At 40.3% G+C, this 14,282-nt stretch overlaps 1 protein-coding gene across 1 annotated transcript in view; it reads right to left on the bottom strand.

The window, feature by feature from the left end:
* Positions 1-1,633: 1,633 nt before the first annotated feature.
* LOC105504501 (ATP-binding cassette sub-family A member 3-like) overlaps positions 1,634-14,282 on the bottom strand; it is a 32,410-nt gene continuing 19,761 nt past the window's right edge. Inside the window, exons 4-5 of the mRNA XM_011931964.1 lie at positions 4,062-4,189; positions 1,634-1,840 (exon numbers count right to left, since the gene is read on the bottom strand). Of these exons, the coding sequence (XP_011787354.1) occupies positions 1,634-1,840; positions 4,062-4,189 (335 nt within the window). The remainder of the gene's footprint in view (positions 1,841-4,061; positions 4,190-14,282) is intronic.

Below are 14,282 nucleotides of genomic sequence, written 5' to 3'. Positions count from 1 at the left end.
TGCAAAGGCAATACAGAGAATTCCCATATACCATGCATTCTCAATGGAGCCACAGTATATGAACACACCTACAGTGTATCTGTGGTATTAATATTTCATGGGGAAGCAGATATGGAAAAAATGTCTAAAGGTCTCCTTAGAAAGGCAATAATAAAAAAGATTGAGAAATGCTATTATATATCCTGCATGAAACCTCCCCAACTCCCTAATATTACATTTTACATTACCATCATACATTTGTCAAAACTAAAAACAAAACAAAACAAAAATTGGTGCATGCAACAGCATTTATATTTTACACAAACTTTATTGCATTTTACCAGTTTTTCCTGAATGTCTTTTTTTTTTTTCTGTTCTAGGATCCCATTCAGAATATTGCATTGCATTTAGCTGTCACGTCTCCATACTCTCCTCTGAGCTGTTAAAGTTTCTCATTCTTTCCTTGTTTTTCATGACCGTGAGAGTTTTTAAGAATATTGGTCAGCCATTTTGGAGAATGTTCCACAATTTGGGTTTAATGTTTTCTTACTAGCAGACTAAGGTTATAATGCAATAACATAATGCATAAGAAACATAAGATTTCATTTCAAATTTTATGACTGGAAAAATAATATTTGAAAATTATTATTATTATTAATTTTTTTTTAGAGACAGAGTCTCGCTCTGTTGCCCAGGCTGGAGTGCAGTGGCATGATCTTGGCTCACTGCAACCTCCGCCTCCCAGGTTCAAGTAATTCTCCTGCCTTAGCCTCCCAAGTAGCTGGCATTACAGGTGCCCACCACCACACCCAGCTAATTTTTGTACTTTTAGTGGAGACAGGGTTTCATCATGTTGGCCAGGCTGGTCTTGAACTCCTGACCTCAAGTGATCCACCTACTTCAGCCTCCCAAATTGCTGAGATTACAGGTGTGAGCCACCGCACCCAGCCTGAAATTATTTTCAAAGAGAATAACATACATCACAATTCTGCCACCCTAACAGAGCAATTGTTTTTATATTTGGGTATCTGTCGCGGATTTATGTTGATGAATATGCAGTTAACAGAGCTATAATTTGATAACAGAGTTCTGAACTTGGCTTCTACAAAAAGATCTCATGAATATTTTAATGACTGCACGATGCTCTGTCAAATTATATTTATATTTGTACTATTAACTTACCATACCTAAGATGTAGGTTATTTCACATGTTTAAAAATTATGCTAAATCAATCAGTTTATTTCTTTGGTTGAACAGTTTCCTAAAGGTAAATTTGCAAAGTTATTGGTAAAAGCAAAGCCCCCACACTAAATCCTTATAAATGGTAGGCTGTATAATAAGTTGACATTTTAAAATTACTATAGTTATATTAAAAATCACTCATCAATCCAACAGGATAACACACAGTTACAATTAATCAGGTTGTGTTGGTACCTACAAATGTTCATTACGTCATGTAAGTCAAAAGTTCACAATTAAACTACATGAAAATATAAAGATACACAATGGTAAGGACCAGGAAAGGATAAAAGGCAATAAAAATATGTTGTTCAAAGATATAGAATGTTTCATATGGGGTTTTGGACATATTTAAAACTCACCAAAATAGTTAAAAATAAGCAGCTTCCATTGCAAGAGTAAGGAAACAGAAATTTAAATATGTAATGGCTCGTCCTGTATGACTGGGATATTAAGAATAAAGATCTGCTTACCAGGACTCCCCCCATTTTCATCTTGGTTTCTGGGTCCCACCGAAGGGATAGGTGGAAAGAGAAAATCTGTCAACCAGCTTCCTTCTTCATAAACATTTTCCAGCATATTGCTCTTCTTTTCATTACTAAAACGCAGGTAATATTTTACCTAGAAGGAGCAATAAGAAACAATCAATATCTAAGAACTCCCCCTAATCCCCAAATAATTAAAGAATAATCAGAAACAAAAGAAAGTTAAAGTACAACTGGGAATATGTGATTTCGAGGTAGACTGCCTGATGAGGCTGAAGTACATTCTGGACACCAGGAAACGAGAGCAAATTTGTCCTAGGGCATCCATGCTCTGACTACATCTAAACTCAAGCCCACCTCCTTTAAATCCATCCTTTGTTAATTTTGTGAAATTTTTTATTGAGGTATCAGCAACACTTAGATGCATACTGCAGGCTTGTGGTAAGCAAATATAGTGGCAATTTGTACATAATTATGAATGTTTTTTTCCCTAAACAGACAGATGGCTACATACTAAAATGAAATGTACCAAAAGGCATTATTAATTTTCCTTCCCTTTATGTCAGTCAAGTGTATTGTTCTAAGAGGAAAATCTCTTCCTCTCTTAAAAGCAATGATAACATAAGGAAGACTATGATATGAGAATGGAGGAGGAATGTGATAAGATCTAAGTGTGGAGTGTTGCATAATCTAATTATTAAATGAAAAGGTAGTATTACTTTTGGAGAACTGAGTAAATGTCATGCTGAGGTTAACTAACTTTAAAAGATAAAAAATGGGCCAGGCGCGGTGGCTCCTGCCTGTAATCCCAGCACTTTAGGAGGCTGAGGTGGGTAGATCACTTGAGGTCATGAGTTCGAGACTAGCCTGGTCAACATGGTGAAACCCTGTCTCTACTAAAACTACAAAATTAGCCAGGTGTGGTGGTGGGCACCTATAATCCCAGCTACTTCAGAGGTGAGGCAGGAAAATCACTTGAACCCGGGAGGTAGAGGTTGCAGTGAGCCAAGATCACATTACTGCATTCCAGTCTGGGAAACAAAGTGAGACTCTGTCTCAAAAAAAAAAAAAAAAAAGACAGCAAATGGACCAAGAGTTGTCAAAAGTCAGAAGGCTCAGACCAGAGAAATCAGGAAGAGTAGGAGGGACAGGCAGAGGCCATAGGTCTGGATGAATATTCATATACTCAGTTATCTAGACAAAAGTTTTAGGGACTTATCCCATGTTCAAGGAGGCAGCCCCTATTCCTCAAGGAGCTCAAATTCTCGTTGACGAAACATACTTACATTGTAGTATAAACTCAGTGACAGACACATGGTTAAGGTATTCATGGAAGGATATAGGAGGGAAGGGGTACATGTGGTCAGAAGAGACAACACAGAAAAAGTCACAGCAGCAGTTGCACAAGGTAAGCACGTGCAAGCCAAATATAGGGCAGGGAGAGGGAGACCATGCCAGACAGAAGAGGTGAAGTTTTCAGTTGCACCAATTTAAAATTAAATTGCCAAGCACAGTGTATACCACTGAGCCTAGATCAGCATCAGTTTACAAGGAGTCACCATCTTGAGGGACACTGACCTATATGGAGGAAGTTATGGGGTGGAATGAAAGGACACCTATTACCCTAGTTAAAACCTGGCAGTTTTCCTTACTGTTTTGTTCCATCGACAATCATCTGTATCCTAAATGCAGAATTTTGGCTCTGGGCATATCTATATGTTGTACTTTGGTTATTTTACTCAACACTAAAGACCCCAAGTTCAAAGCACTGTCCTTGCTTCTCCTCCTTGGGGGGTTGTTATCAGAATCTTCCTTGGTGTTTGCAGATGTTCTAATTTTGATTCAGCCTGCTTCAGTCCTCGAGTTATTTTCTTTATAATTAGAAAAGAAATTATGAGACTCACTCAAAAGATAAAGGAAATATTTCATGTTATGTTCCCTGCTAATGAAGATGCGTATGTTTTATTTACTGCATCAGGTGTTTTGTCCCAGAAAATGTGCATTTTCTTTACCATCATCTGTAGGGCTACAGACAGCTGCCCTATCAGATGCAATAGCAGAGGCAATGTCCACAACTGTCAGCGTTTCCTATGAGTCCAGTTTATGAATAAAGCCTGGCAGGTAGTTAATAAAATTCCTTCCACATCAGCATGAAGCACTAGCTAAATTAATGCACGGACACTGAAGTTAGTTAGATCTGGATTCCAATCCCTGCTGTACCACACATAAGCACTATGATCTTGGGAAAGCTATGGTCTCTCCACTTACAAAATGGAAAAATGAACAATACCTCTACTTCATTAAATCTCTGGAAACTGGAAGGAGAAATACGAGGTTTCTGCATAAAACTTTCTCACCTTCAGTGGCAGGGGATCATTGCTATTTTTGAAGTCATGGTCAAAAACAATAGCGGCCAAAACCTTTTCAGAGTTATTTACTTCTTTAACGTAATCTTCAAATTCTTCTTCTGAGGAAAAGCCTAGAACTGTAGAGAGACAAAAGTCTAATATGTGAGTTGTCCATATAAGAGCAAAATATATGATAGCTCTTCCTACATGTAAGATGGGAGACTATTTTACATGGATAAAAGGCTACCAAAATATTGTTATTAAACACTATTGCTGAAACATTGACATAATGAACTAATGGACACCTTGAGTGCATAAAAATATTAGGGGTTTTAAAAAATGTGACCACAAGTTTAAAATCATAATGAATTGTTATAATAAATACAGTTAAGTAAACCAAGGAATAAAGGATGCTTCAAACAGTGTTTTGAAAGTTCCATCTTAGCTGTGCAAAAATCCCCAATAAAACACTGGCAAGCCAAATCCAGCAGCATATCAAAAAGCTTATCCACCATGATCAAGTGGGCTTCATCCCTGGGATGCAAGGCTGGTTCAATATATGCAAATCAATAAATGTAATCTGGCATATAAACAGAACCAAAGACAAAAACCACATGATTATCTCAATGGATGTAGAAAAGGCCTTTGACAAAATTCAACAGCCCTTCATGCTAAAAGCTCTCAATAAATTCGGTATTGATGGAACGTATCGCAAAATAATAAGAGCTATTTATGACAAACCCACAGTCAATATCATACTGAATGGGCAAAAACTGGAAGCATTCCCCTTGAAAACTGGCACAAGAAAGGGATGCCCTCTCTCACCACTCCTATTCCACATCATGTTGGAAGTTCTGGCCAGGGTAACCAGGCAAGAGAAAGAAATAAAGGGTATTCAATTAGGAAAAGAGGAAGTCAAATTCTCCCTGTTTGCAGATGACATGATTGTATATCTAGAAAACCCCATCGTCTCAGCCCCAAATCTCCTTAAGCTGATAAGCGACTTCAGCAAAGTCGCAGGATACACAATGTGCAAAAATCACAAGCATTCTTATACACCAATAACAGACAAACAGCCAAATCATGAGTGAACTCCCATTCACAATTGCTACAAAGAGAATAAAATACCTAGGAATCCAACTTACAAGGGATGCGAACGACCTCTTCAAGGAGAACTACAAAACACTGCTCAATGAAATAAAAGAGGACACAAACAAATGGAAGAACATCCCATGTTCATGGATAGGAAGAATCAATATCGTGAAAATGGCCATACTGCCCAAGGTAATTTATAGACTCAATGCCATCCCCATTAAGCTACCAATGACTTTCCTCACAGAATTGGATAAAACTACTTTAAAGTTCATATGGAACCGAAAAAGAGCCTGCATTGCCAAGACAATCCTAAGCCAAAAGAACAAAACTGGAGGCATCATGCTACCTGACTTTAAACTATACTACAAGGCTACAGTAACCAAAACAGCATGGTACTGGTATCAAAACAGGGATATAGACCAATGGAACAGAACAGAGCCGTCAGAAATAATACCACACATTTACAACCATCTGATCTTTGACAAACCTGACAAAAACAAGAAATGGGGAAAGGATTCCGTATTTAATAAATGGTGCTGGGAAAACTGGCTAGCCATATGTAGAATCCCTTCCTTATACCTTATACAAAAATTAATTCAAGATGGATTAGAGACTTAAATATTAGACCTAAAACCATAAAAACCCTAGAAGAAAACCTAAGCAATACCATTCAGGACATAGGCATGGGCAAGGACTTCATGTCTAAAATACCAAAAGCAATGGCAAAAAAAGCCAAAATAGACAAATGGGATCTAATTAAACTAAAGACATATGCACACGTATGTTGATTGCGGCTCTATTCACAATAGCAAAGACTTGGAACCAACTCAAATGTTCATCAATGATAGACTGGATAAAGAAAGTGTGGCATATAAACACCATGGAATACTATGCAGCCATACAAAAGGATGAGTTCATGTCATTTGCAGGGACATGGATGAAGCTGGAAACCATCATTCTGAGCAAACTATCACAAGAACAGAAAACTAAACACCACCTGTTTTCACTCATAGGTGGGAACTGAACAATGAGATAACTTAGACACAGGGTGGGAAACATCACACACCAGTGCCTGTCATGGGGTTGGCGGAGTGGGGAGTGATAGCATTAGGAGAAATATCTAATGTAAATGATGAATTGATGGGTGCAGCAAATCAACATGGCACATGTTTACCTATGTATCAAACCTGCACATTGTTCACATGTATGCTAGAGCTTAAAGTATAATTTTAAAAAAAGAAAAAAAAAAAGGAAGTTCCATCTTAAAGGGAAATTAAAAAATAGATCTGCCTGGGCAAGGTGGGTCATGCCTGTAATCCCAGCACTTTGGCAGGCTGAGGCAAGCGGATCACCTGAGGTCAGGAGTTCAAGATCAGCCTTGCCAACATGGCGAAACCCCTTCTCTACTAAAAATACCAAAAATTGGCCATAGTGGTGGGCTCCTGTAATCCTAGCTACTCAGGAGGCTGAGACACGAGAATCGCTTGAACCTGGGAGGTGGAGGTTGCAGTGAGCCGAGATCATGCCACTGTACTCCAGCCTGGGCAACAAGGGCAAAACACCCTCTCAAAAGAAAAGAAAAGAAAAAATCCACAAAATTTATTCAAAATCCACATTAAGAGAATCTCTACTATAGAAAACACTAAGAAATTAAGGAATGATACTACTTTATTGTTTCAGTATTTGAGGCAATTATGTTTCAATATTTGAGGTGATCAATCAATGAATTTAGCCTAGATTAAACTTAATCTAATTGAAATTTTAAAAGACCGGGGTGTCATTTATACTCTTCTAAGCCAAAATAGTCATTTAAAATATCTGTATGTGGAATTGTATACACTAAAGATTTTCTTAGGAGTAACATGTTTGATGTAAACAGGATATCAAAGGCTTCAAAAACCTGCAGGGGAAAATGAAATATCATGTGGTTTTATTACTAAGATTTAAATGGCTTGATTGTCACAACTCTTCCTGCAGCAAATCCCCAACTATCTGATTCTCAAAAGCTTCCATCGAGAGCCTCATTATTGCCAGCATAGATGGAATAGCTTGAGAGAACATCAACATCCTCACCAAAGGTAGTATTCCATGCTTCTCAAGTCCCCGTTTCTCAACAGGGCTTCCACTCCCTGCCACACTTGTCACCTGGACTCCAATGTATCGCTAGTTCTGAATCTCAAAAAGACGAGTATACAGTCAGTTCCCCCAGCTACTTTGCTCCACTCATTTTTTGCACAAAAAACTATGAAAAACAAAGCAAAATAAAAACGTAACACTCAACTCCAAAGATTTAGCCCCCATCCTGGACAACTGTCTTTTCTGTATGTATGGATCCTGGGTGGAGATCCTTGAGTTTTGAGCCTCCAAAACATCTGCATTTAGGTAAATGTGGTGGTTGGGCACTCGCTTTATATTTGCATAAAAATGAGGCATTCCTATAGTTCTCATAAACAAAAAAACAGGTTTATCCAAAGGGAAGAGGGAAGAATGAGGTCAGATTCTGGTGTTCCTGGGTCAATATTTATTTAGCCTGAGGGGTGATTGTGCATTCACAATATTTATCTCCAAGACATGTACTGTAAGCCCTCACTTATCATCATCAATAGGTTCTTGGAAACTAACTTTAAGTGAAATGATGTATAACAAAACTAATTTTCCAATAATCTAATTGATATAAACAAGAGTTAAGGGCCAGCATCGTGGCTCAAGCACTTGGGAGGTTGAGACAGGAGGATTGCTTGAGGCCGGGAGTTTGAGGCCAGCCTGACCAACATAGTGACACTCTATTTCTACAAAATTAAAAAAAAAAAAAAAAATTAGCCCAGGAGTAGTGGCCCACATCTATCATCCCGGTTACTTGGGAAGTTGAGGTGGGAGGAATGCTTGAGTCCAGGAGTTTGAGATTACGGTGAGCTATGATTACACCACTGCACCCCAGCCTGGGTAGCAGAGCAAGACTTTGTCTCTGGGAAAAAAAAAAAGAGTTAAGTTTTTATTGCATATTACTGTTTTCTTTTTTTGGGGGGATGGGATTTTGTTCTGTACTCCTAGGCTGGAGTGCCTATGGTATATTTATGATCAGAAAAACATCACCAAACATCTAAATAAATGCCAAAACACTTCTAATATTAAGCATTGGAATAAATAATGTGAGCCATATATACGTTTAAGACAGATTAACAAACACAAGTAAAATAATCATTTAGCTAGTTATTCCAGTTCAGGGTCGCAGGGGGCCAGAGCCTGTCCTCGCAGCTTAGGACACAAAGTAAGAGCCAACCCTAGACTGGATGAATGCCATCACCGGGCACAGTCACGCACACCCCACATTCACTTAGACTGGGACAATGTCGACATGCCAATTGCCCTAAAGTGCACATCCCAGGCCAAGGCTGGGAACCACCCTTGGAGGACTCAAATTTTTTGCCACTCTCTGCATGTCTGCAAATGACCTCAAAAGTGAAACAGTTACTTTGATGCAGGAGGAAACTGGAATGCCCAGAGAAAACCCACACAGATATGGAGAGAACATGCAAGCTCCACACAGACAACAGCCCGGGCTGGGAATCAATTTCTTTTTTCCCATCAAAGTTATAACAAAACGACATTGGACAAAATGACGTTATTCAAGGGCCTGCTGGATTTGAGGCAGCCACTGGAAGAAAGGATCTGGCCTCCCTGACTGCTTTTTATACCCAGATTTCCACGTTGATCTCTAGTTAGCAACATAATCATTCCCCAAAGTCAACGAAATGTTGATGAGAGTAACAGCTTTCATCATGAGATGAATCAGATATCTCTCAGCCTCATGTGTGACTCCATATGACCAGCTTATACTTGGCTGCCAATGTTCTTCTAAATCACTCATCAGCTTCAAAGAACCCCAGGGCACAGACCAGGACAAGGCTTGATCTGTGCTTGCCGCTAATCATAGTAACTCATGGCTGAGGGTGTGTCCAAGATTTTGGCACCAACCTGAGCCCTTTATTGCATCTCAAACAGGCTGGGGGATGGTAGGTATCAAGGATAACCCAATTAGTTTTGAAAAACAGTAAACGTACTGCTTTTCTGGTCCACAATGCTAATAGTTGTGATATATTGTAATACAATTATGGTGTCAGAAAAAAATGTGATTGCCCTTAGGGACTGTCACTGATGATACATTTTGATATAAAACTGCAGATTTTGGCCAGGTGTGGTGCCTCATACCTGTAATCCCAGCACTTTGGGAGAGAGAGGCAGGCGGATCACTTGAGGCCAGGAGTTTGAGACCAGCCTGGCCAACATGGTGAAACCCTGTCTCTATTAAAAATCCAAAAAATTAGCTGGGCATGGTGGCTTGTAATCCTAGCTACTTGGGAGGCTGAGGCAGGAAAATCCTTGAACCCGGGAGGCGGAGGTTGCAGTGAGCCAAGATCGCACCACTGCACTCTAGCCTGGGCAACAAGTGCAAAACTCCATATTAAAAAAAAAAAAAAAAAAAGACTCCAGATTTATTATTGTGAGGAAAGGGTTAATAGCAAACATAAATCCTATTTTCCTGGACCCAGATGTACCCACTAAGATAGCTATGAGTTTACTCTCTGGCAGCACTGTGCCTAGGTACGTGCTGAGCTAAAAATATAGAATGTTAGCAGTGCCTGGAACCCATTATCAACATTGTTTGTTGCAATACATCTCATCTAGAGACTGAACTTGGCGTAAGAAAGTAACTAGGACTTTGCACAAATTCTGGCAAACAAAAGTGGCGGCTTCCCTATAATTACAGGGTCTGCACCATATCGAGCTCAGCTCTTGAACTGCATGTGCCCTGTGTACTGGGGGAGTGTACAGCTGCACCTGTGCTGTTGGGAGACTTTCATATGAAAATGCTGATGCTGTACATGTTATGTTCCCATCCTGGACACCATCCATTTTCATTATTCACGGTTATATTCTATAAAGTCATCACAGATACTTGAGTTAGGGAATACTGAATGATTACTCCTAGGGAAAATACAAAATTAGGTTCCTACAAGCCTCTGGTCACATTTTCATCAATTGATCAATACATAAGCCATTTTTTGGGGTGTTTCTGTTTAAAGACACCTTATTTAATACATACTGTTGATTCACTAACACTGACCTTATGGCCAGCAGCAGTATAACTCATGCCTGAATTAAGCTTCTCTAACACAGGTACTTTCTGCAAAAGACATAATCAGGGCCAGGCACGGTGGATCATGCCTGTAATCCCAGGATTTTGGGAGGCCAAGGTGGGCAGATCACTTGAGATCAGGAGTTCTAGACCAGCCTGGCCAACTTGGTGGAACCCCATCTCTGCTAAAAATATAAAACTGTAGCCGGGTGCAGTGATGTGCGCCTGTAGTTTCAACTACTCAGGAGTCTGAGACAGGAGAATGGCTTGAGCTGGGGGAGGTGGAGGTTGCAGTGAGCCGAGATCATGCCATCGCACTCCAGCATGGGCAACAGAGTAAGAGCCTGTCTCAATAAATAAATAAATAAATAAATAAAAATTTAAAAAATTTAAAAAAAGATATACTCATAGCCCTTTTGCACTTAGGAACATGAGACAGTACTTCAGCACTATGCCTGGGGGTGACATTAAACAACAAAATCACCAACATAAAGAACAAAGATGCAAAAAAAAAGGCACCAACTATATTAAGTTAAGAATACTTGTGTCAAGAATACTTGTTAGTAGTATGAGAGTTGAAACAAGGTGGACAGGGTGTCATCTTGTTTGACCTGGCCAAGGCTGGGAACCACCCTTGGAGGACTCAAATTTTTTTCCACTCTCTGCATGTCTGCAAATGACCCCAGAAGTGAAACGTGAAATGGTTACTGATTTTGAGTTACACATGAATTTTAGTGAGTCATTGAATTCACAAATTCAGAATCCACAAATAATGACAGTCAATTCTACTTTCTCAAGATAGTTTAATCTGGCAGTATATTTGGACTGCCAAATACTTAATACTTAAAGTATATTTGGACTGCCATCCAAACCTGAGAACATTGTTGGTGGCTATGAAATTATGCTAAGGGGTCATTTGGTAAAAACGCAAAATACCAGGTGCATCTAATAATCTCCCTTTCTCAGGGGGCAGGCAAAGCTGGCACATACATTTCAAAGCTGAAAGTAGCTTCTCGGGGCCTGGAATCGGGGGGCACCTACACGGTTGGTCAGGAGCAGGAGGAGACAAGGGCCTCAGAGAATTCAAATCATCAAAGCTGGTAAAACTAAGTCCACTCTTAAGAAAAAAAAAGTAGGCTGGGTCTGGTGGCTCACGCCTGTAATCCCAACAGTTTGGGAGGCCAAGGCGGGCGGATCACCTGAGATCAGGAGTTTGAGACCAGCCTGATCAACATGGATAAACCTCATCTCTACTAAAAATAGAAAATTAGCCGAATGTGGTGGTGCATGCCTGTAATTCCAGCTACTTGAGAGGCTGAGGCAGAAGAATTACTTGAAACCAGGAGGTGGAAGTTGCAGTAAGCCGAGATCACACCATTGAACTCCAGCCTGGGCAACAAGAGTGAAACTCCATCTCAAAAAACAAAAAAAAAAAAAAGAAAGAAAGAAAGAAAAAGGGACATAGATGGAAATAGAACGTAATATCAAAATTTAAGAGCTAGACGCTGGAAATGGACTATAACATCAAAAGTTAAAAGTGGCCAGATGCAATAGCTCACACCTGTACTCCCAGCACTTTGGGAGGCAGAGGCGGGTGGATCATTTGAGGTCAGGAGTTCAAGACCAACCTGACCAACATGGTGAAAACCCATCTCTAACAAAAATACAAAAAAATTAGCCAGATGTGGTAGCAGGTGCCTGTAGTCCCAGACACTCAGGAGGCTGAGGCAGGAGAATTGCTTGAACTCAAGGAGTGGAGGTTGCCAAGTGAGCTGAGATTGTGTCACTGAAGTCCAGCCTGGGTGACACCCCACTCCTCCATCTCAGGGGGAAAAAAAAAAAAAGGTTAAAAGTTAGGTGGAAGTGAAATAAAAGGGAAGAATCACAAAGAACAAACCCAGAATGCTCTTGAGTTCCAATAAAGCTGAAATATTTGCAGTTGTCCTTTATGACTAGGCAGGCTTAAAACCACAAGATCCAGGTGGTAAGATTAAGATTAGAGAGGAAACACAGGGTTGATTTCCTTGGACCAGGTAGTTAAAGGCAGAAAGTTTGGTTATTTCCATTGCCTTGAATGAATCCAAGAAGCAGTAATCCAAATTTCAAATGAACAGGTTTACAGAGATAGACATGGTTTCCTGTTCAAAATGTTTCCTCTACTGTTCATTTTGTTTCACATTTTGTATCATTATTTGTGAAAGAGAAGACACATTGGAAGTATTGCTAGATGCTACAGCTTTTCCAAATAGTCACTGGTAGGATGGCCTTATGGTGATACTCAGCATAGAGGCTGGCAGAGCAGAAAGCTGTGTTTCCTATAATCATAATAAATCCAGTCTTTTTTTTTTAGACATGAGTCTCACTCTGCCACCCAGTCTGGATTGCAGTGGCATGATCTTGGCTCACTGCAACCTCCACCTCCCAGGTTCAAGCGATTCTCCTGCCTCAGCCTCCTGAGTAGCTGGGACTACAGGTGCCCACCACCACGTCCAGCTAATTTTTGTGTTTTTAGTAGAAATGGGGTCTCACCATGTTGAACAGGCTGTTCTCAATCTCCTGACCTCATGATTCACCCGCCTCGGCCTCCCAAATTGCTGGGATTACAGGCATGAGCCACTGTGCCTGCCCAATAAATCTAGTCTTTACTGAGCACTTACTATGTGCAGAGAACTGGTCTAAATACTTCACATATACACAACTACCCTATAAACAAGACACTATTATTATTTTCATTTTCCAAGTGAGGAAGCATACTGTCTATTTTGGTTTGTCCTAGACCCCCTAGAGCAGGGGTCCACAACCCCCAGGCCATGGACTGGAACCACATCACACAGCAGGAGGTGAGCAGCTGGTGAGCGAACGAAGCTTCATCTGTATTTACAGCTGTTCCTTGTCACTTGTATTGCCAACTGAGCTTTGCCTCCTGTCAGATCAGTGGAGGCATTTGATTCTCATGGAAGCGCAAACCCTATTGTGAACTGCGCACATGAGGGATCTAGGCTGCGTGCTCCTTATGAGAATCTAACGCCTGATGATCTGCCACTGTCTCCCATCACCCCCAGATAGGACTGTCTAGTTTCAGGAAAACAAGTTCAGGGCTCCTGCTGATTCTGCATTATGGTGAGTTGTGTAATTATTTCATTATATATTACTATGTAATAAGAGAAATAAAGTACACAATAAATGTGATGTGTTTGCATCACCCTGAAACCATCCCCCCACCACTGGTCTGTGGAAAAACTGTCTTCTATGCAACCAGTCCTTGGTGCCAAAAAGGTTGGGGACCATTGTCCTAGAGAAACTGCTGTAGAGAGATACTGATGTGTGGAGCTGGTGGTGCACTGGTCATATGATGTGCAGCTTCAGAGGTCTTTGATCAAGAGCCATTTTACATTCCCACCACTTGACATCTGAAATCATTCTTTTCCTAACTTGGTTTCCTTTCTAGTTTAGATTCCAGGACCCATCTCTTCAATAACTCTTCCAGTTCTTCAATTCGTTTGTCTCTCCCACCTTCAATCCTAGTGACCTGGCCAAAACAAAACAAACAAAAAACCCAACCCTAAAAGAATCTAACTTTCAACTTTTTTCATTCCAACATATACCCAACTTGCTTAGCCCCAGTAGGGAGAGCATTAAACACACACAAACATGTAACCACGTCCTGAAAGCCTAGACTGGGGATAGCTGTTCTTTCCATCGTGGTTACGCATAAGAAAGCAAATGCCGCAGCCTGGGATGATGACGATGATGATAGGATGATGGGGTAGAGCTGAACCCCAGCTGAAACTCCAGACACCTGAGCAGCTCTTCTCCTCACCCCTCCAGTAGTTATATGAGTTCTGCTTCTCCTGGTATAGGAGGTTCCATTTTCTTTCTTCCTTTCATTGTTCCTGGGCTCCTCAGATACCTAAACTATTTTCCCGGGTATTCATCTTTCTCTCTCTCTCTTTTTTTTTTTTTTTTTTTTTTTGAGACGGAGTCTCACTCTGTCACCC

This window comes from Colobus angolensis, unplaced genomic scaffold, assembly GCF_000951035.1.
Source record: "Colobus angolensis palliatus isolate OR3802 unplaced genomic scaffold, Cang.pa_1.0 Scaffold92, whole genome shotgun sequence".
In the NCBI taxonomy this organism is placed as follows: Eukaryota; Metazoa; Chordata; class Mammalia; order Primates; family Cercopithecidae; genus Colobus; species Colobus angolensis.
Note: the sequence above shows the minus strand (reverse complement) of the source record. Positions and strands in the feature narration are given on the sequence as shown.